Source organism: Bubalus kerabau, chromosome 12 (genome assembly GCF_029407905.1).
Source record: "Bubalus kerabau isolate K-KA32 ecotype Philippines breed swamp buffalo chromosome 12, PCC_UOA_SB_1v2, whole genome shotgun sequence".
NCBI classification, from domain to species: Eukaryota; Metazoa; Chordata; class Mammalia; order Artiodactyla; family Bovidae; genus Bubalus; species Bubalus kerabau.
In genome coordinates this window covers 12,749,942-12,774,071 of record NC_073635.1, presented here as the reverse complement: position 1 = coordinate 12,774,071, position 24,130 = coordinate 12,749,942, and the positions used below count along the sequence as shown (strand labels likewise).

Below are 24,130 nucleotides of genomic sequence, written 5' to 3'. Positions count from 1 at the left end.
TTTCTTCAAATATTTTACTTAAAATATTGAACATCGTTCCTTGTTAGGAATGCCTGAGAAAAAAGGGCAGACTTCAAGCATTTTGTAGAGAAAAGATTGAGACAGTCAATAAATTCATGACAAGGTGCTTGAACTTCTGTTTATAAATGTGCACATTGAGGCAGCAGTGAGCTGCTGCTTTTCTCAGCTCTCAGACTTGCTCATGTTCATTGCTGATGAGGAAGAAGGGACGAGGGGTCGGCGCTGCTGTCAATGGGGCCGTGGATTGATGCGATTATGCAGGGAGATTTGGTGACTCTCTATCGAAAGGGAAAAGTTAAACACGTTTGCATCCAGCAGTAATATTTCTAGCAATTTTTCTTTCCAATGTTATTCACACAAAGCATGAAAACATGTATCAGTTTAGTTTCAGTTCAGTTCAGTCACTCAGTCATGTCCGATTCTTTGCGACCCCATGAACCGCAGCACGCCAGGCCTCCCTGTCCATCACCAACTCCCGGAGTTCACTGAGACTCACGTCCATCGAGTCAGTGATGCCATCCAACCATCTCATCCTCTGTCGTCCCCTTCTCCTCCTGCCCCCAATCCCTCCCAGCATCAGAGTCTTTTCCAGTAAGTCAGCTCTCTACATCAGGTGGCCAAAATACTGGAGTTTCAGCTTCAACATCAGTCCCTCCATTGAACACCCAGGACTGATCTCCTTTAGGATGGACTGGTTGGATCTCCTTGCAGTCCAAGGGACTCTCAAGAGTCTTCTCCAGCACCACAGTTCAAAAGCATCAATTCTTCTGTGTTCAGCTTTCTTTATAGTCCAACTCTCACATCCATACATGACTACTGGAAAAACCATAGCCTTGACTAGACAGACCTTTGTTGGCAAAGTAATGTCTCTGCTTTTTAATATGCTGTCTAGGTTGGGCATAACTTTCCTTCCAAGGAGCAAGGGTCTTTTAATTTCATGGCTGCAATTGCCATCTGCAGTGATTCTGGAGCCCAGAAAAATAAAGTCAGCCGTGGTTTCCATTGTTTCCCCATCTATGTGCCATGAAGTGATGGGATCAGATGTCATGATCAGATGTCATGATCTTAGTTTTCTGAATGTTCAGCTTTAAGCCAACTTTTCACTCTCTTACTTTCATCAAGAGGATCTTTAGTTCTTCTTCACTTTCTGCCCTAAGGGTGGTGTCATCTGCATATCTGAGGTTACTGATATTTCTCCCGGCAATCTTGATTCCAGCTTGTGTTTCTTCCAGCCCAGCGTTTCTCATGATGTACTCTGCATAGAAGTTATGTAACATACATAAACATATATACTAGGCTGTTTATTGTAGCATTGTTTGATAAATCACATGAAACTTTGTGAAAACTATAATGATGTATGTTTAAGAGACTAATTAAATAAATCATGGTAGCTGGAATTATCTGTCACCAGTAAAAAAAAAAATGAGATGAATATTTATGAGTTGATAGAAGTCCAGAATATATTAACTGAAAAAAAATGAAGTTGCAAGACAGTATATATAATAAATATACTGTGATTTAAAAAACAAGAAAAAATACATAAATATATAAATGTTTGTTTACACATTGAAAATTTCCAGAAGGAAACACAAGAATCAGTTAACAGAGCTTACCTCTGTGGAGGTGTGATCAGGCATCTAGGGTAGGGCAAGGAATAAGCTTCATAGTTCTTTAAATTTGAAGCTTTCCCAGGAGTACACACTATTACTTTATAAGTAAAAGAGTGGAATTGTAAGAAGCACTGAGTGAACGAATTTTTGGAGACCAAAATATTCACATTGTCCCGTAGATCACCACCTAGTTACAGAAAGACAGAAAGAACGCTGTACTTAAAGTGCAGTGATTTGTCGGTCATTATCTTAAACAATCAAACTTAGCATCATGTGGTAGGGGAATCTGAGTATTTTAGATTTCCAGCTATTAAAAACATAATCTTTCATGGACGAAGCACATGAGTATATTTAAAGATATCCATTTTATTTATATAATTTCAAAGACTCAGTTTATTTCTGATTATAAGTGGAAAAAAAACACCACGCTTGCTTCTCCTCTGTCATATTTAAATGACAAGAAGAGAACGGACTTTGTTTGATAGAGCGTGGATTTAAAAACATATTTTTGAGTGAATTTTGTATTTGGATGATTGTTGCAATGCAGATAATAAGGAACAGAAATGGATGTTTTCGTATGCTTATTATTTTAAAGACAGTTTAAAACTGGCTATGCAGAAATCTCAGAAATTGAGTTGCTTTAGGTAACCAAATTTATTGGTTAGCTAAAGATTTATTTCTTGAAGCATACTATAAATTGTTCAGATGAAACTCTGACATTGTATTCTCCCTACCATTCTAGAAAGCAAATTTTCAATTTATATCTATTTACCACTTATAAAATATTTAAAATGTTATATATATACTTTCATGTTTTTTCTTTTTTATTAATCCAACTGATTATGATAAGCATCAGCTGTTTACGATGCTGTACTACATTGGCACCTTCAGAGTCTGTGATGAAGATATAAGGACATTAGTCCTTTCTCTAAGTTGCTGCAGACTGTCTATTGAGATTTTATCTGAGTTTCATATTTTTTCTTCTCTCTCACTTCCTGGCAGTTAATATTCCTTATTGTTTGTTCATAACCAGATCCTGTCAGTTCCTTGCTTAAAGCAGATTGGTCCTGTCACACCCGGAATAAAATCCAGACCCTTGAACATGGCCACCACACTCTACAGGACCCAACCTTGTCAACCTCTTCTTTCTTCTTTCCCTTGCTTGCTAAAGTCCAGCCACAGTGACCTTGTCCTCTTAAAAATAGACCAAGTTCTTTCTAGCCCCAGAACCTTTGTACTTGTTATTTCCTCTGCTTGGAATGACCTTCTCCCTGATCTGTATATTCCTGCCGCCTCATCATTCTGACGGAGAAGGCAATGGCACCCCACTCCAGTACTCTTGCCTGGAAAATCCCATGGACGGAGGAGCCTGGAAGACTGCAGTCCATTGGGTCGCTGAGGGTCGGACACGACTGAGCAACTTCACTTTCACTTTTCACTTTCCTGCATTGGAGAAGGAAATGGCAACCCACTCCAGTGTTCTTGCCTGGAGAATCCCAGGGACGGGGGAGCCTGGTGGGCTGCCGTCTATGGGGTCGCACAGAGTCAGACACGACTGAAGCGACTTAGCAGCAGCAGCAGCATCATTCTGATGATAAACTCTCAGAACACTTTATAATCACTCATCACACTTAAACCCTTTCCGCATGAACCCGGTTGTGATATACATAAGGTAGCTTTCAGAGCACCTATCGCTCTCTGAATTTGCCTAATTAATTTCCTTGTTTTCATCTTTATTGTCTGTCTTCTCCACTAGAATGTAACTATTTTGCTTGAGATAAGCACCTAAAAACAGTTGTGGTGGTGTACTCGCCAAGTTGTGTCTGACTCTTTGCGACCCCATGGACTGTATGTACCCTGCCATGCTCCACAGTCCATGGGATTTCCCAGGCAAGAATACTGGAGTGGGTTGCCATTTCCTTTCCAGTAGTCTTCCTGACCCAGGATCGAACCACGTCTCCTTTATTGCCAGGCAGATTCTTTACACTGGTAACACCTGGAAGCCCATCATGCCTACGTTCATATCTATTTAATCACGTATAGTAATTTTCACAAAGGTGGTATACCATGCCTATAAAGTTTTACAGGTTGCTTTTCTTAAAACTTGATTTTTTTCAGGAGCATTTTCCTGTGACAAAAATATAACTTTTAGTGTCTGTACAGTATTTCATCAAATAGATGTGACATTATTTATTTAACATTCCCATTTTATCTACATTTCCATATTGTTGATCATTCGGGTTTTGTCTAAGTTTTCACTGTTATAAATTTCACTGTTATAATTATGTAATTATTATATAACTGTTATAATTTCACTGTTATAAATAACTCTAGGTGAATATCTCTCCACTTAGATCTTATTATCTGGGATGACTTTTTAAAACTTGAATGCTGGAAGTATAATTAAAGGGTCTAGGCGTTTTCAAGAGTCTTGATATACATATGTCACAAAATTGCTTTCAGCATGTGTTCCAACTTGTGCTGTCATCCGTATGCACTGATTGTCTCAGGCATTCTTGTCAGTACTGAGTATCTCCATGTATGTACTTTGCCAAATCGATAGACGTCAATTTGTTTTAAGAAGTACTAACTAGGTTAAATCATTTTTATTTTTATTGGTTATTGCTTCTGTACGATGTCAATAAATTGAGTGGGTATGGAAAAGGAGAGAGATACTGATGAAATAAGTTATGATCTGCCAAGAAAATGTTGATGTTTACACCATGTTTGTTTATGTAAATACTATAACATACTCACTTGTCAATGTGAAGGTAACAAATATTTTTAACGCAAATGCTTTGCTGAACGGATTATAGGAACTTTTTAAAAACGAAATAAGCTAAAGAACAGAAATATGAAAATTTATATGGCTGATACTATAACACTTATGGAGAAATAAAGAGTTTAAGATTTTTTACTACCACATTAACTTTCATTTGTCTTAGAAGATAAAATAACCCAAAAAAGCTGATATTTTTTATATTCTAACCCTTCAACAACCTATTATGCTCCTTTTTTTTTCTTACTTTACTTGATATTCTTATCATGAATTCTGCTTATTGTCCTGTGACTCCAAAGAGCTAGAGATGAAGACTTTTAAGTCATTATACATTGCTTGCATTTCTCAAATATTACAAATAACTTGTGATTAGGTTTTTATGTCTGGCTGATGGGAGACACTCTATATAGCCATAACTGGGGGAGTAGAAAGCCAGGATGGGGAACTTCAAATGATTTTTTTTTACCTTTTTCTAAGCCATCAACTCATCACATTAGAATCTTGTTAACTTTGACACGATAATGTCAAGTTCCTTAATATACAATATACATATTTAATGTTACATATGAAATGCACTTTAAACAATTACATAATATTTTAATGTATTCTCCTCTGTTTAGAATAATTCTTGATTCTCTTTTAATAGTAGAAAAAGTAAGGATTAACTCCTTTAATACACTGGTTAAATATTACAGGTCACCAAAAGTAACTCATAATATATTGAATAACAGTGCTATTGATCAAAAAATGAGATTTTTATCTTGTATAATTACCTTTTACTTATTTTAGCAAATAGGGGAAAACAGTTGCTTGCTTTTTGAGAATGATTGAATTCTGGTACCTGCTCCAAATCCTTTGCAGCTGTCTTGTTCTTGTCTCATCTCATGCTCAGTTGTGTCTGACTCTTTGTGACCCCATGGACTGTAGCCCACCAGGCTCCTCTGTCCAAATGTCCTAATTGTCACTTGCACAGTTGGAGAAGGTCTGTGTTTACTCTGACCTCTGTATTAGTCTGGCAAAGGCAATGGCACCCCACTCCAGTACTCTTACCTTGAAAAATCCCATGGATGGAGGAGCCTGGTAGGCTGCAGTCCATGGGGTCGCTAAGAGTCAGACACGACTGAGTGACTTCACTTTCGCTTTTCACTTTCATGCATTGGAGAAGGAAATGGCAACCCACTCCAGTGTTCTTGCCTGAAGAATCCCAGGGACGGGGGAGCCTGGTGGACTGCTGTCTATGGGGTCGCACAGAGTCGGACACGACTGAAGTGACTTAGCAGCAGCAGCAGCTGTATTAGTCAGAACTCAGGCCTTGGCCTCTTACCGTATTGCCATCTTGCTCAGGCCAACTCTTATCTATGTGTATGTTAACTGTTGGACAGATTTATTTAAATTCAGTTAAGAAGAATCAAGGGAGATAAAAATAACTTTCATTGAGAAGACCGCTGTTGTGCGAGGCACTTTTTATTTGACTGCATTTAATCCTCAATACATCCTTAGGATGGAGTTGGCTTCCACACCTTATAGGTGAAGTAAGAGTCATACCAGTTGTATGATAAACAAAGCAGTGGTAGAATTTGAACCAGGATTTTTCCAGTTCTTAAGTTTAGCTTCTTTTTCTCATATGCGACTTCTCTTAAAAACGCAGTGATGATCATGAAGATGCTGCTGCTGATGTCGATAATGACAGTGACAACTACTACAGGATAATAGTATTTGTAATAATAACAGCTAATTGCTTTTTGTTTTTTAAAGAAAGTAACATGAAATTTTTTTAAAGGTTTATTTATTTTTTTATTTTGGCTGGGTTTTCATTGCTGCATGCAGAATTTCTCTAGTTTCGGAGAGCACGGGCTGCTCTTGGTTGCAATTACATGGTCTTCTTGTTGTGGTCGCTTCTCTTGTTGGGACGCACGGGCTCTGGGCGCACAGGCTTCAGTAGTTGTGACGCATGGGCCCTGTTGCTCTGTGGCATGTGGGATCTTCCCAGACCAGGGATCAAACCGGTGTCTCTTGCATGGCAAGATGGATTTTTAACCACTGGACCACCAGGGAAGCCCCGTAAGTTTGTTTTTTTCCCGGTGTGCTGTGTGTTAGAGGTTATCTTCCTTAATCTTGATCATAATCTATGAGATAAGCACCATTACTAGTATAGCTTTAGGGAGAAATGGAGGCTTACAGAGGAATGTGAGTAACCTTAATTATCCACAGCAGGTGGTAGGGCAACCCAAAATCAGTCTGATCCTATTTTGATCATTTTAAATAAAGAAGTTGAAACGGAAATTTTTTTTTTTCCCTTTGAATTCCTCAGTGACATTACACTGTAGCCATTTTGAGTGTCTGAAACTCTTTAGAATCTATTTTCATTAGATCATGGCTATATTAATGATAATTGATATTTTAATAGGCTTGACAGCTTTAAATTTTTTTCTAGTACTGCTTTGATTCATAAGTAGTGACATCGTACAGCACCCCTTGAGGATATTCTCATTTAGTAAATGAGGACACAGACATCCAGATTAATTGTTTGCCTCAGGTCGTTCATCAAATCAGAAGCAAATCTAGAACAGGGCTTAGACAGTTTTTGATTTTAGGTCATGCAGCTGCTTTTATCTTGAAATACTTTGTGTCCATGTACTAGGTTGTTAAAGCTCCTATATGGGATGGTTTTGTCCAGAAGGATCTTTATGCATTTTTTCTGATTTCTATTTGAGAAATTAGGTCTCTGGAAATTCAGTAGCTTGAAGGGCAGGAAGAGATCCTTATGGGTGATCTTGATCTAATTTCTACACTGAGGAGTGATCACCAGTATTCATTCCATGTAAAATATATATATGCTGTTCCCTTCTTTATTTTTTTTAAATGATTAGAAAAGTTATACCACAATTATTTTAAAATCTGTATAGAAAAATTTTGAAATATGTGGACTAAATCTCTCATGCTGACAGTTAACCTTTTTCAGTTCTGTTTTCATATCAAGTGTAAGCATCAGATCAGATCAGATCAGTCGCTCAGTCGTGTCCGACTCTGAGACCCCATGAATCGCAGCACGCCAGGCCTCCCTGTCCATCACCAACTCCCGGAGTTCACTGAGACTCACGTCCATCGAGTCAATGATGCCGTCCAGCCATCTCATCCTCTGTCGTCCCCTTCTCCTCCTGCCCCCAATCCCTCCTAGCATCAGAGTCTTTTCCAATGAGTCAACTCTTCACATGAGGTGGCCAAAGTACTGGAGTTTCAGCTTCAGCATCATTCCTTCCAAAGAAATCCCAGGGCTGATCTCCTTCAGAATGGAGTGGTTGAATCTCCTTGCAGTCCAAGGGACTCTCAAGAGTCTTCTCCAACACCACAGTTCAAAAGCATCAATTCTTCGGCGCTCAGCCTTCTTCACGGTCCAACTCTCACATCCATACATGACCACGGGAAAAACCATAGCCTTGACTAGACGGACCTTTGTTGGCAAAGTAATGTCTCTGCTTTTGAATATGCTATCTAGGTTGGTCATAACTTTCCTCCCAAGGAGTAAGCGTCTTTTAATTTCATGGCTGCAGTCACCATCTGTAGTGATATTGGGGCCCAGAGAAATAAAGTCTGACACTGTTTCCACTGTTTCCCCATCTATTTCCCATGAAGTGGTGGGACCGGATGCCATGATCTTCGTTTTCTGAATGTTGAGCTTTAAGCCAACTTTTTCACTCTCCACTTTCACTTTCATCAAGAGGCTTTTGAGTTCCTCTTCACTTTCTGCCATAAGGATGGTGTCATCTGCATATCTGAGGTTATTGATATTTCTCCTGGCAATCTTGATTCCAGTTTGTGTTTCTTCCAGTCCAGCGTTTCTCATGATGTACTCTGCATATAAGTTAAATAAACAGGGTGACAATATACAGCCTTGACGAACTCCTTTTCCTATTTGGAACCAGTCTGTTGTTGAATGTCCAGTTCTAACTGTTGCTTCCTGACCTTCATACAGATTTCTCAAGAGGCAGGTCAGGTGGTCTGGTATTCCCATCTCTTTCAGAATTTTCCATAGTTTATTGTGATTCACACAGTCAAAGGCTTTGGCATAGTGTAAGCATAGATAAGTATTATTCTTCATATAAAAATTCTTTCTAAACTTACATAACAACATCTTTTAACTGAATGGTTACATTTTTATCCCATAAACACTAAAAGCCTGCTGTGAGCCAATTTTGCACCAATATGACAAAAAACAGAGTTCTCACCCCTTAAAGGCCTAAGAATGCTACTCGGAAGATGAAGCAGGTACATGAGAAAGTGGAAGTTGCTCAGTCGTGTCTGACTCTTTGCGACCCCATGGACTGTACCCCGCTAGGCTTCTTTGTCCGTAGGAATTCCCCACTGGAGTGGGGTAACCAACCTGGTACATATTCATAGATGGTAAATCACAGAAGTGGGTCAGAGGATTGAATTGGGGTCTCCTGCATTGCAGGCAGGTTTTTTACCATTTGATCCACCAGGGAAGCTGCCTTTTCACTTTTTTTTTCTTCAAATCACAAGAGAGAACCAATGGAAGAAGATTGAAGGGAAGGAGAACACGATGATCAAGAAAAAGCTTGATTTGTGGCATTTTGATTTTTGGTGTTTTCAAGTGAGCAGTTTCAGTAAAGTGAGGGTGATGGAAGCTTATTAGAGGCAATCAGTATGTGGACTGTTTTCAAGAGGCTTGAAAATAGGAAACTCCCCGGCAGTTCAGGAGTTAGGACTTGGTGCTTTTCACTGCTGAGGGCCGGGGAACAAAGATCCCACCAGCTGCCCGGAGCAGCCAAAAGCAAACACACAAAAAAGCAGCTTGTGAATAAAGGAGAGGAAAATGAGAGTAAATTAAGAGGCCCAGAAGACTGTAGATTTTCTTAAAGTACAGACGTTTGTGTAGAAGAGAAGGAATGTGAACACACAAAGATATGGTATAGTTGATGGAGGGCTTCCTGGGTGGCGCTAGTGGTGGAGAACCTGCCTGCCAATGCAGGAGATGCAAGAGGTGCAGGTTTGATCCCTGAGTTGGGAACATCCCCTGGAGGAGGAAATGGCAACCCACTCCAATATTCTTGCCTGAAAAATTCCATGGACAGAGGAGCCTAGTGGACTTCTTAGTCCATGGGATCAATAAGAGTCAGACACAACTGAGAGAGAGAGAGAGAGAGAGCTGATGGAAGATTTTGGAGGAAGGAAGAGAGAATGCCACTAAGCTCAGAGTACAGAGCTAGCCTTGGAAGAGGAGGAGGAGTGACACTTAGTCAAAGACAAAGCTGCTCCTCCTCATCATATGAACATGCTCAAGTATTTGCATCATTAAAAAAAAGATGACTTCTGCTACACTACCCGCAGCTCCACCTCCCATTATAGTACCAGATCACTCCCTTGTCTTCTTCATGGCCAATTATTTTGTAGAATGTTGCTAAGTATGTTTTGTCTGATGTTTTCTCATGATTTGATCAAGATCATGCATTATTTTAAAAATGTAGCAATGCAATAGAAGAGATGTGGCCTTTGGGGGAGCTTCATATAAGACGTTCAGTGCTTGAAATTGATACAGCTCATTGCAGGCGTGCTACGTCGCTTCAGTCCTGTCCGACTCTGTGCAACTCAGTAGTAGCCTGCCAGGCTCCTCTGTCTGTGGGGATTCTCCAGGCAAGAATACTGGAGTAGGTTGCCATGCCCACCTCTATGGGATCTTCCTGACCCAGGGACTGAACCTTCATTTCTTATGTATCCTGGGCTGGCAGGCAGGCATTTTACTGCTGGTGCCACCTGGGGAGCCTGACACATCTCGTTACTATATATTAACTGAGCACTTGGTTAAGGTTGTATCTGCCAGGTTTCTTCACTGTTGTGTTATTTTTTCCCTTTGTCACTTAAATATACCTTGTGAAGGGAGATAGTTTTGAGGTTTTGCAAATATCCTGTTTTTCATCATACTCTTACCCACTCATTTTACCATTCATTGATGATTCTGGCTTCAGCAATTATTACTACAGTGTGTGCCAACTCGTGACTTTGTGTTTGTATCATTTTTTCAGAATTAGAGGTTCTTAACTTGAGGTCTCTGTTATATACAGATAGCTGTGTGCATTTTACTCTGGAGAAGTGGTGCAGCATTTATCAGGTTTTCAAGAGGCCTTTTTCCATCCATTACTACTTTTTAAGTTACGATCACAGCACCTACTTCACAAAGAGTCGGGCACCACTAAAGCGACTAGTCCACACCTCCATTAGGTGGATGGAAGGATTCCTTTGTGCTTTCCTTCCAATCTCTCTGCAGCATTCCACCTTTCCTCTGGAAAGGTGCAGTGCATGCCTGACCAGAGTCTCCTGGAGCAAATAAAAGCAGATCTGCTGTGTCTGCTGTTGTCCTGTGTCGTCAAGACTTTGTCTTCCCTGACCTGCAGTTGGGAAACCACTAAATTTTGATTTACATATTTCTAGTTTTGTCTCTGAGAACATGTGTTTTCATCTCTATGAAGTGTTTAAAAGTTAAATACAGTATTTAGTCTGTTTTATAACTAAGATTGACAAAAAGTTTATTAGCTTCTTAAATACAGTATTGACACAAGTTGTGCTATCTTAATTTCTTTCTTTTTTTAGATTGAGATATAGCTGAGTTTCTTTTTATTAGGAGCTGTGTTTTCTTGGAGTAAACAGATTCTTATGAAAGAAAGCTTAATTGAGGCCTTAGCTGAAACATGAATTTTTATAAGAAGTAGTTTATGTGTTATTTTTAATGTTCTGGAAGCCATTTCTATGGATTTGCCATTTTATCAACTAGCAAAAATAAGATTCTTTTTTTTTTTTTCGGTTCTTTAGGAGCTACTAAGTCACTTCTGTCCATGCATTTAAAAAAGTAAAGCTGCTACCACAAGATGGTCAGATTTATTCATGATTTGATCTTACTTTTAAAATAGGATGAGTCTTAATTGTAGTTTTCATAGAAGTTAATTTTTTATGATAGTACATAGACATTTGAAATGAATTCTGTAATACAATGCAAAATTCAGCAACTTATTAAAAGGAGACTTGATTAAGCAGTGCCTGTTTTTGAGTCCCTGCCACCCACTGCCACTCCCCACCCCCTGCAAATTGGGAAATCAGTGCTTTGCTATTTGAGAAATTTTTTGGATATTTAGTCTCTTAAAAAAAAATAGAGATAGTCTTTTTCCTCCCTTCATCTGAAGGATTGTTTGGAGGCTAATTTTTCAGATTGGTTGAGGGCTAATTGCTATAGGGAAAATTAAATTTTAAGCAAAGGGGATCAGTATAGATCACATTTTTCTAGTTAAGCAGTGTGGTATGTTTAAGCAAGGGGAAATCACAGCCTGTTCAGTGTTGCAAGAATATCACGTCAGGCAACTGGTATCAGAGTAAGTATTAGAACGATAAATGACGTATTGTGATAGACATAAACACTACATTAAGGAGCTTGGACTTAGTAAGGAGAAGATCTGAGAGATAAGAAGGTCCCGAACTAGAGGAGTGGTAGAAGGGATGAATTCCAGAAATACTAAAGAAGTACATCATCAGGACATAGTGATAAATTGGATGTAGGAGGTGAGATAGGAATCTAGGACCTGTCATGGGAAAACAGTGCTCGCACCATAAATAGAAAGATAAGAGAAGGAGAATATTTGGAGGAAAATCTGATGTGTTCAGTATTGTACAGTAGAGTCTGAGGTGCTTCTAGAGTCTGGTTGGAGGCATTTATATAATAGGACTGTGTGATGGAGCTTGGGGGAGCCTGAGGCTGAGAATGGTTAGCATACCGGCAGTGGTTGCAACTATGTGATTAAGTATGATGCTCAGACCAGACCCTCTAGAGTAAGAAGAGCTTGGGTTAAAGATGTAATTCTGGCAACTTACATGGGATGGGCAAACAGAAAAGAGAGTTTTTTTTTTTTTTTTTTTTAAGAAAATATAGTGCCATATAAAGATCAAAAATAGAGACTTTTAAGGAGAGAGTGATAACGTAAATTTCACGGCATTAATCCTAATCATATTGTTCAGTACACAGCAGAAATGTCATTGAGGTTTTCTTTTTTTAAAACCAGATTTTCAAGGATTTTGAGCAAAAAATAGATTGTTCTATCTTTTTTAGCATCTATCAGTTAAAGAAGGATCCCCCCCCCCATATCTTTAGTACTTTACTTTTTTTTTAAATTATATTTTTCCTGTTTCTTTCCATTTGGAGTCTACTTTATTTTCTTTTTTTCTCTAATTTTCTTAAACTTGGAAAACTAGGAGTATGATTATGGTCAGTCTGCTATAGCCCAGTGGAAAACCTGACCCTGTTTCCGTTTTGGTAAATCTGTGATGTTGTCGGCGTGGAGCACGACACTAAATCTGAATCCATTGTGCTGGTGACTCATTTAAAACCTTACAGTCTCTGCGTGTTCTCACCTAGTTTATCTGATCTCCATAAGAATCTTGATAGGGCAGATTGTAATCTTCATTTTTTGTTTCTAGTTAAGGAATCTGCTTCCTTGATTGCATTACTGATCCAAAAATAGCTCTTAGTTTTCTGTTTCATTGGGGATATATCTAAAATGTTACAGCTGAAAGGAGCCTTAGGGACCACTGCTTCTAATCTTTTCATTTTACAAATGGGGAAACAGGCCTCAAGAGAGAAAAATCACTTGGTCAAGATCCTATTGGTTGAATAAGCAAAACCAAGATCTGGAGCCCAGCTTTTCCGACTCCTGGTCCCCATAATAAGGAGGCCTAGTTTCATCTGCATTACTGAACAAGTACAATCAGGCCATGCTGCACTGTGTCTGATGTTGCTTTTGTCTCTTGGAAATAGTGTGCAGTTCGTGCAGCCACAGAAGGTAGAACACTCATCCTGGAAGGCTTGGAAAAGGCGGAGAGGAACGTCCTGCCGGTTTTGAACAACTTGCTGGAGAACAGGGAGATGCAGCTTGAGGATGGACGCTTCCTGATGTCTGCCGAGCGTTACGACAAACTTCTCCAAGTAAGAAAAGAAACACGTCAGCGCTGCGTCTGAGCTGTGAGCCGCGGGCCGTCTGCGGTGTAAGGCGCGATCGTACGAGAGCGAGGACGGTGGTTCGGGGGCGGCTGTCTCGGGCAGTTGGCTGGAGCCAGTTGCGCGTTTGCAGTTTTGTTGGCTCTTCTGTTCGCAGACCATGTGAGAGGACTTCCCAGAGTTTTACTTTGTTTGTCTCTCTACTCACTATTTTTCTTTCTATTTTTTTTCTTCTTTTAATTCTTTCCTTTCCCCTCCGTTTCTATCTCCCTCTTTCCTTCTCTTCCTTCCCTCAACAAGCCTAATGGCTTCTAGACTGTGCTAGGCACCAGGAAGACAGAGTTGAATAAAATCCACTTGTTGGTTCAAGAAGCTCGAAGTCCAGTAGATGTGGACAGAAACGAATGAAATATTTAGATACCCTGAAGGTCCAAGCTACTGGCATCTCATGCCTGAGCTGTTGTAAGAGCTTTGTCTCTGGACCCCCTGCTTCCCTCCTGGCTCACCCAGGGCAGTCAGCGATCAGTTTAAAACGCAAGGCAGAACAGGTCATTCCTCTGCTGTAAACCTCCAACGCCATCCTGTTCTACTCAGAATAGAATCTAAAGCCCTCACGGTGGAGTACAGGGTATCTGGTGCTCTGAGCCGCCACTGCCCCTTTGACCTTATCGCCTTCTCTCCTTCTCCCCTTTCATTCCACTCCACCTGCCAGCATGCTCTTTACCATTAACTACTCGAAATGCATTCTCCTGTCTCATCTTCACACAGGCACCTTGCTCTCCCGGAGTGGTTTTCTCCCAGACATCTGCCAGACTCATTCCTCTACCTCTTTCAAGTCTTTGCTCAAATGTAACCCAGCATGCCTTTTTACATTGCACTTTGCTCTAGTGTTGCTTCGCAGATATGGCGTTATTTACAAATCGAGAGTTGGGGCAACTCTGCGTCAAACAGACCAATGGGCACCATTTCTCTAACAGAGGTCACTCACTTCATGTCTCTGTGATGCATTTGGTAATTCTAACCACATTTCAAGCTTTCTCATTGGCATTTGTTATGGTAATTTGTGATCACTGATCTTTGATGTGCAGTTATTTTGGGGTTCCTCAAACCAAACCCATATAAGATGGTGACTTCATCAATAAATGTGTGTGCTCTGACTACTCCTCATATCAGCTGCTCATCCCCAATCTCTGTCCCTCTTTGCAGGCCTCCCTGTTCCCTAAGACATAACAACAGCATTGAAATTAGGCCAGTTCCAGTTAATAATCCTACAGTGGCCTCTTAAGTGTTCAAGTGAAAGGAAAAGTCATTTGTCTCTCATGTTAAGTGACAAGCTAGAAATGATTACGCTTACTGAGGAAGGCATGTTGAAACCTGAGATACACCAAAAACTAGGCTTCTTACGCCAAACCGTTAGCCAGGTTTTTCATGCAAAGGAAAAGTTATTGCAGGAAAGTAAAAATGCTACTCCAGTGAACACACAAATGGTAAGAAAGAGAAACCACCCTATTTTGCTGAAGAAAGTTTTAGTAGTCTGGATAGAAGATGAAACCAGCTACAACATTCCCTTAAGTCCATGCCTAAACCAGAGCAAGGCCCTAACTTCAATTCAAGTCTGAGAGAGGTGAGGAAGCTGAAGTTAGCAGAGGTGGGTTCCTGAGGTTAAGGAAAGAAGCTGTGTCCATAACTTAAAAGTGCAAGGTGAAGCCCGAGTGCTGATATAGAAACTGTCGTCAGTTATCTATAAGATCTAGCTCAGATCAGTAATGAAGGTGGCTACAGTGAGCATCAGAGTTTCTATGTAGATGAAACAGCCTTCTAGTGGAAGAAGATGCCATCTAGAACTTTTATAGCTAGAGAGGAGAAGTCGATGTCTGTCTTTAGAGTTTCAAAGGACAGGCTGACTCCCTTGTTAGGAGCGAATGCAGCTGGTGACTGTAAGTGGAAGCTAGCGTTGCTTTGCCAGTTTGCAATATTGTAGGGCCTCTAAGAATTATGCTGCATCTAATCTACCTGGGCTCCACAAATGGAACAACAAAGCCTGGATGACGGCAAATCTGTTTCCAGCATGGTTTACTGTTGAGCTCACTGTTGAGACCTACTTCTCAGAAAAAAACCAGCTTTCAGAATATTACTGTTCATAGACAGTGCACCCGGTTGTCCAAGAGCTCTGATGGAGATGTACAGTGAAATTCATGTTCACAGCATTCGGTTGGCAGCCCATGGGTCAAGGAGTAATTTCGACTTTCAAGTCTTATTTTTTAAGAAATGCATTTTGTAAGGCTCTAGCTGCCAAAGTAACTCCTCTGACAGATCTGGGCAAAGTAAATTGAAAACCTTCTGGAAAGGATTTGCTGTTACAGATGCCACATTAAGGAGACACTTATGGTTCATAGTGAACCTGACATAGTTAACACAGCTGAGTGACTGAACTGACTGATGGTTCATAGGAAGAGGTCAAGATATCAAGATTAACAGGAGATTGGAAGGGGCCTTCCCTGACAGTCCAGTGGCTGGGACTTCACACTCCCAGGGCAAGGGGAGTGGATTTGATCCCTGGTTGGGGAACTGGATCCCACATTCCATAACTGGGGATCCTGCCTGTCACAAGTAAAAGATCCCACGTGCTGCAGCTAAGACCCAGTGCAGCCAAATGAATGAATGAATGAATACATAAATATTTTTCAAAAGAAGAAGAAAGCAAAAAACTCCCAGTAGTTTGATTTAAAAAAAAAACAAAACAACTTAATTCCAACTCTCATGGATGACTTTGAGAGGGTCAGGACTTCAGGGAAAAAAGTAACTGCAGACATGATAGAAAGAGCAAGAAAACCAGAATTAGAAGTGGACCCTAAAGATGTGATTGAATTGTTGTACTCTTATGATAAAACTTTTAACAGATGAGGAGTTGCTGCTTATGGATGAGCAAAGAAAATGTTTTCTCTAGATGAAATCTACTCCTGGTGAAGATGCCGTGAAAGTTGTTATAATAACATAGGATTTAGAATTTCAAACATAAACCTAGTTGATAAAGCTGAAGCAGAGTTTGAGAGGACTGACTCCAAATTGGAAAGTTCTACCGTGGGTAAAATACTATCAAAAGCATCTCATGCTATGGAGAAATTGTTCATGAAAGGGTCAGTTGATGCAGCAGACGTCATGGTGGCCTTTTGTTGTTGCTCAGTTGCTTAGTTGGGTCCGACTCTGCAACCCCATGGACTGCAGCTCGCCAGGCTTCCCTGTCCTTCACCATCTCCTGGAGCTTGCTCAAACTCATGTCCATTGAGTCGGCGATGCCATCCAACCACCTCATCCTCTGTTGTCCCCTTCTCCTCCTGCCTTCAGTCTTTCCCAGCATCAGGGTCTTTTCCAATGAGTCGGCTGTTTGCATCAGGTGGCCAAAGTATTGGAGCTTCAGCTTCAGCATCAGTCCTTTCATTGAATATTCAGGGTTGATTTCCTTTAGGATGGACTGGTTGGATCTCCTTGCAGTCCAAGGGACTCTCAAGAGTCTTCTGCAACACCACAGTTCAAAAGCATCAGTTCTTTGGTGCTAAGCCTTCTTTATGGTCCAGCACTCACATCCATATGTGACTGCTGGAAAAACCGTAGCTTTGACTAGAGAGATCTTTGTTGGTCAAGGGTTTAGGGAATTGCCACAGCCATGCCTGCCTTCAGCAACCACTCTCCTAGTCAAGTCAGCAGCCATCAACGTTTAGACAAGACCCTCTACCAGCAAAAAGGCTACTATTCACTAACATCTCAGAGGATGGTTAGCATTTGTTAGCAATAAAGTATTTTTAAGTTAAGGTATGTGCATTTTTTAGATGTAATGCTATTGCATGCTTAATAGGCTACAGTGTAGTGTAAAAGTGACTTTTGCATGAACTGGAGAACCAGGGGCTTTGTGCGTCTCACTGCATTGCAAAACGTGCTTTGTTGTGGTGGTCTGGAGCCGCAGCTGCTACACCTCCGAGCTCCGCCTGTATTCCAGGGAAGACTGCCCTCACCGTTCATTAAATATTGCAACATGCCTCTGCCCCCATACTGCCTCACTCTGCTCTGTTTTTTTCCACAGAGTCATCTAATTATCCTACTTGATTTACTTGCTTATGGTTTTAGTTCACTGTCTGCCTCCCTCCGTGTGTGTGTGTGTGTTAAGTCACTTCAGTCATGTCCAACTCGGTGCAATCCCATGGACTGTAGCCTGCTAGGCTCCTCTGTCTGTGGGATTCTCCAGTCAAGAATACTGGAGTGGGTTGCCATGCTCTTCTCCTGGGGATCTTCCCGACCCAGGGGTCCAACCTGGGTCTTCTGCACTGCAGGCAGATTATTTACCCTCTGCTTCCATCTACTAGATTATAACTTTCAATAGGTTAGAAATTTTATCACTGTTATTATCTCAAACTTGAGAACATTGCCTGGCACGGGGTAGGTGCTCAGTGACTCTTTGTTAACAGTTAAGTGGAATGAAGTCTTTAAATGTTGCGATACAAGAAGGTATAAAGAGGGCAACAGCAAGGGACCGGGGTGGTGGGGTTGGGGGGTGGCTCTTTAAAGGCTGAAGAACAGTGAAGAGCCCTGGGAGGGTCAGGCAGAGAAGGAAGATAACAGGGCCAGTTACTTTTACAGGCCTGATCACATTTAACTTTCATAACAGCTGTAATAATATCGGTGGTATTGTTTCCTCTTTACAGATGAGAAAATTGAGACTCAGGGGTATAATAACAGGCTTTTGGTCACTTAGCTAGAATGTGCCCTGGAGTCGGCATTTGTGACTCCATATCCTAGATCCAGGAATGTAGGCAAGTTATGTAACTCCTTTGAATGTCAGGAATTGTGTCTCTTTGGATTCTGGTGAAAATTAAATGAGAAAAATTAGTGAAAAGTGCTTACCATGTATTAATTTTTTAAGAAATGTTACTTATTACTATTACTATAGCTTGGTAGAGATATGTCCGTAAACACATTTATCTGTTGAAAGTTCCCGGACAGTCTTTGCCCTGCTGGTGGTCTGTCCTTGCAGAACTACTCTGTGTTGACTTCTAGCTGGAATCAGTTTATTTTTCTTGCTCTCCTGGCTATTCCTCTCTGTTGACCAAGTAGAGCTTAGAGATCTGATCCACATCGCCTTTGTGCCTCAATGCATTCACTGCTTCTGCTTTCAAATGCCAGTCTTCATTTTGCAAGCCTTCCCTGGTACCCTCTTCCTGATTCCACTTTACTCCCATCCTTGACAATTTGGCTTCAAGAGGATTCTCTAGTACAGTTTACTCAGCAGTCAGGGGCTAAATCCCTTAGCTCGGCTCCTGCAAGCGTGGTCTGTATTGTCATGAAGTAACTTGTGCTTTCTTACTCTTTTAGGATCATACCAAAACAGAATTGGATGCTTGGAAGATTGTCCGAGTTAGTGAAAATTTCCGAGTCATTGCCTTGGGCTTGCCAGTGCCCAGGTACTCTGGGAATCCATTAGATCCCCCACTCCGGTCTCGATTTCAAGCCAGAGATATTTATTATCTGCCCTTCAAGGTAAGTAGGAACAGGGATAATTTATTTTGAAATTTTTATTTAATTTTAATTGAAATATAATTTATTTGCAATATTAGTGTCAGGTGTTCATTTTAGTGATTCAGTATTTTCATAGATTATACTTCATTTAAAGTTATTATAAAATATTGGCTATGTTCTTTGTGGGCATCCCTGATAGCTCAGCTGGTAAAGAATCTGCCTGCAATGCAGGAGACCCCAGTTCGATTCCTGGGTCAGGAAGATCCCCTGGAGAAGGGATAGGCTACCCACTCCAGTATTCTTGGACATCCCTGGTGGCTCAGACAGTATAGAACCCATATTCCTTGTGCTTGTAGCTTATTTGTTTTATACATGGTAGTTTGTACCTCTTCATTCCCTCCCCTGTCTTTCCCCTCTCTCCTTAAGAGTGGTTTATTTTTAAAACATCTCTCCTATTTATAATTAATTCAGTTACTATAAAAATGTTACTATGTTTGTAGTTGTCCCCCTCAGTAATTACTGGAAAGTGAAATGGATACAAAGGTAAAGAAAATCTCTGAAAACTAGGAAGAAAAAGTTACTTTTCTTTTAGAAAAATGACATATATCAGAAAACGATTTTTTGCTATTGATTGCTTAGTGTGTGCTTGATTAAAAGGTTGAATTATGTCTCTAAGTATTTGCATTTAATATGTTACAGTCCTTATTAATCAATTTGGTATGTTCCTGTGCTATTTTAGGACCAACTTAAACTGTTATACTCAGTTGGAGCCAATGTTCCTACTGAAAAGTAAGTATTTCAGATATACATATAGATAGATTTATATGTGTGTGTGTGTGTGTGTGTATGTATGCTGCTGCTGCTGCTGCTAAGTCGCTTCAGTCGTGTCCGACTCTGTGCGACCCCATTGACGGAAGCCCACCAGGCTCCCCCATCGCTGGGATTCTCCAGGCAAGAACACTGGAGTGGGTTGCCATTTCCTTCTCCAATGCATGAAAGTGAAAAGTGAAAGGGAAGTCGCTCAGTCGTGTCCGACTCTTAGCAACCCCATGGACTGCAGCCCACCAGGCTCCTCCACCCATTGGATTTTCCAGGCAAGAGTACTGGAGTAGGGTGCCATTGCCTTCTCCGAATATATATATATGCTAGCTATTTATATGGAGAAGGCAATGGCACCCCACTCCAGTACTCTTGCCTGGAAAATCCAATGGATGGAGGAGCCTGGTGGGCTGCAGTCCATGGGGTTGCTAAGAGTAGGACACGACTGAGCGACTTCCCTTTCACTTTTCACTTTCATGCATTGGAGAAGGAAATGGCAACCCACTCCAGTGTTCTTGCCTGGAGAATCCCAGCGATGGGGGAGCCTGGTGGGCTTCCGTCAATGGGGTCGCACAGAGTCGGACACGACTGAAGCGACTTAGCAGCAGCAGTAGCTATTTATATATAAATCGATATTTATAACATATTAACATAATAATTTATACCATTAACATATGCTATATGAAGCATGTTATATTAAACATAAAAATAATACGTTTATATATAAAATATATAAACATGCACACATATATAAATATGTATATTTGTGTGTATAAATAGATAGCTTATATGTATATATAAAATCTGGATTCTTAACATTGAACTTGTTTTGCCCATTCATTGATCAACTGATTCATTCATTCAGCAACCATTTGAAAAGCTTTTCAGCAGCTGTGGTATATGTGCTAATGATAAAGTTAATAAGTTAATAAGACATGAACTTTGATGACAAGAATTTCAAGATCCAGTAGTGTTTAAAGATATGTGTATAAATACTTTTCTTTAACATAGTGTGGTAAGGGCCATAATTTCAAAGTGTTGGGGCTGAAACTCTACAAGGTCTTTGCAGAGGCATTGGCATTTGACGTAGATCTTAAGGAATGAGTAGGCTTTTGACTGATAGAGAATGGAATTAAGGAATTCTAAGAAATTTTTTAAAGGCGTGGGTTATGAGTGAGTATGCTTTATTCTTGAAAACATGAAAAGCTCCCAGTGGCTAAAGTTTGGATTTGGACTGAGAAGGGTAGGAGGTGAGACTGACAGGGTAGTTTTGGGTCAGGTTGTGTAAAACCTCACATATTGTGATGGATTTAAGAGATTAGGTACACTTACCTGTACATAACAAGCTTCTGAATGAAGTGCAATGTGGAGCTGTTGTTCTTTAAGAATTTAATAGTAGATGTCAACTTTTTAGATTAATTAAATTGGCTCAGCTATTTTGTCTTTAACAGATTTTATATACTGAAACTATTAGAATAAAATTTAACACCACTTCTTTTTTTCCCCTAGAGTTTCTCAGCTCTTATCCTTTGCCACCACTCTCTGTTCCCAAGAATCTTCTACCCTTGGACTTCCAGATTTTCCTTTAGATAGTTTACCAGCTGCAGTTCAAATCCTGGTATGTATCAAGTAATTTAATGACTGGTGTATCCAAATGTGGCAAGGAAAATTTAAAAGTTAATCCTTGGAGATTAATCATTTCTGTTTGTCTTGTCATATTCTTCTATAAATATTTCAAGGCCTGAGTTTAATTTGCTGTGCAGCCCAGCAAACTGTACCGAGACCAGTGATGTATTCTGAGCTCTTAAAGAGCATACAGCCTTGGGGTTGGGGAGGGGCAGGGGGGAAGGTAGACTTCTAGCTCAGGTGTAAGTTGGACATAGGGAAGGAGGTGTTCCACCCGATCACATAGAGGTCAGCTGCAGAGTACCTCGGGCCTCAGACTGGCTTCACCCTGAGGTAGGCGAGCTAGGGCTTTCACACTCCAGCGCCATCAGTCCCTGGTTAGTGTTGTCCCCGGGGCCACATGTTCCCAGGCACTAGCTGGTCTCCCACTCTGGGAGCCAAGCTGGCTCCAGGAACTCAACGGCAGCTGGCTGCCGGAAGGACAAGCAGGGAGACACCGGAAGGAGGAACCGGATGGGGGGTTTGGTGGAACGTAGACGTCCTCCACCGCGCTTTCATGAAGGTCATGACGGTGGCGTGTGGTGCGATGGGAAGGCAGAGGGCACAGCACAGGCAGAGGTGCTGATTCACCAGAGGGCTTGGTGTGTTTGGAGAATGGTAATAAATTGTGTCACTAGAGCAAATGCGTGTGGTGAAGAGAAATGTGAGGACCTTGTTGTCACAACAAGTGTTTTGCATGGTGAGTGAGGTTGTCTGGATTTTATGATGTGGAAGAAGTGGCCTATTAGACATTATTAAGTAGATGGAATGTGCGACAATCAGGTATCTGTAGGAGGAAGACACCTCTGTTGGCAGCAAGGTGGGGTGGGGGTGCGTGGGGTGCACAGGAACACTGAGACAAGAGACATTTTTAATCTCATGTTGCTTCTTATTTTTCTCCTTTCCTGAGAGTCAGTGAGTTAGGTTTCCCATGAATCATTTACACCGTTCTAAACACCTGGGGTGCCTTCCACGCGGCACTAGTGATAAAGAACAACCTGCCTGCCAGTGCAGGAGACACAAGAGAAGCTGGTTGGGAAGGTCTGCTGGAGGAGGGCACAGCAACCCACTCCAGTATTCTTGCCTGGAGAATTCCATGGACAGAGGAGCTTGGCAGGCTACAGTTCATAGGGTTGCAGAGAGTCAGACACAACTGAAGGAACTTTGCACATGCATGCATACCAACATTTGGAGCAACATTTTCCCTCCATATTTTTCATGTCTTCTACTTTTAATTCTTATTGTTTTTTCCTTGGAACTTTTTACTTTGACAATTCTCAGATCCAAAAAAAAAAAAGTTCAAAAATAGCCAAACATAAAACTATAATCCCATTAAGTAGATTCACCAATTTTTAACATTATTACTGCTTTTGTTTACACTTTCTCTTTTTTACCTAAACAATTCTGAAAGTAAATTGCAGTCAGTATTCTTAACTACTTCAGTATGCAGTTCTAAGAATTAGAACATTCTTCTATTAATACATAACCAGGACACTTATTATCACACCCCTCTGCATATCAACAATAGTTTCATAATGTCATCTAATAGGCAGTTTATATTGAAATTTCTCTCATCGCCCTAATTAAACAGACTTTTTAAAGTAAGGTAAACCCATTTGGTTGCAAATAGGAAAAGGAGTACGTCAAGGCTGTATATTGTCACCCTCCTTATTTAACTTATATGCTGAGTACATCATGAGAAACGCTGGACTGGAAAAAACACAAGCTGGAATCAAGATTGCTGGGAGAAATATCAATAACCTCAGATATGCAGATGACACCACCCTTATGGCAGAAGGTGAAGAGGAACTCAAAAGCCTCTTGATGAAAGTGAAAGTGGAGAGTGAAAAAGTTGGCTTAAAGCTCAACATTCAGAAAACGAAGATCATGGCATCCGGTCCCACCACTTCATGGGAAATAGATGGGGAAATGTGGAAACAGTGTCAGACTTTATTTCTCTGGGCTCCAAAATCACTGCAGATGGTGACTGCAGCCATGAAATTAAAAGACGCTTAGTCCTTGGAAGGAAAGTTATGACCAACCTAGATAGCATAGTGAAAAGCAGAGACATTACTTTGCCAACAAAGGTCTGTCTAGTTAAGGCTATGGTTTTTCCTGTGGTCATGTATGGATGTGAGAGTTGGACTGTGAAGAAGGCTGAGCACCGAAGAATTGATGCTTTTGAACTGTGGTGTTGCAGAAGACTCTTGAGAGTCCCTTGGACTGCAAGGAGATCCAACCAGTCCATTCTGAAGGAGATCAGCCCTGGGATTTCTTTGGAAGGAATGATGCTGAAGCTGAAACTCCAGTACTTTGGCCACCTCATGCGAAGAGTTGACTCATTGGAAAAGACTCTGATGCTGGGAGGGATTGTGGGCAGGAGGAGAAGGGGACGACAGAGGATGAGATGGCTGGATGGCATCACCGACTCGATGGACGTGAGTCTGAGTGAACTCCGGGAATTGGTGATGGACAGGGAGGCCTGGCGAGCTGCGATTCATGGGGTAGCAAAGAGTCGGACACAACTGAGAGACTAAACTGAACTGAACTGAAACCCATTTGGGAAAGCAGTTTGGGGTGAAGAATTTGAGGATGAAAACACTTCCTGACTTTGTATTTAGAACAGTGACTTATATGGGCTTCCCAGGTGGCGCTAGTGGTAAAGAACCTGTCTGCTGATGAGACAAAGAAGATGTAGGTTCAGTCCCTGGGTTGGGGAGATCCCCGGAGAAG

General features: G+C 40.9%; 1 protein-coding gene across 3 annotated transcripts in view; it reads left to right on the top strand.

The window, feature by feature from the left end:
- VWA8 (von Willebrand factor A domain containing 8) overlaps positions 1-24,130 on the top strand; it is a 375,174-nt gene that overhangs the window by 43,582 nt on the left and 307,462 nt on the right. For all 3 annotated transcript variants that reach the window (XM_055541970.1, XM_055541972.1, XM_055541971.1), the window contains exons 5-8: positions 13,226-13,393; positions 18,770-18,934; positions 19,653-19,702; positions 21,242-21,350. In XM_055541970.1, coding sequence (XP_055397945.1) covers positions 13,226-13,393; positions 18,770-18,934; positions 19,653-19,702; positions 21,242-21,350 — 492 coding nt within the window. The remainder of the gene's footprint in view (positions 1-13,225; positions 13,394-18,769; positions 18,935-19,652; positions 19,703-21,241; positions 21,351-24,130) is intronic.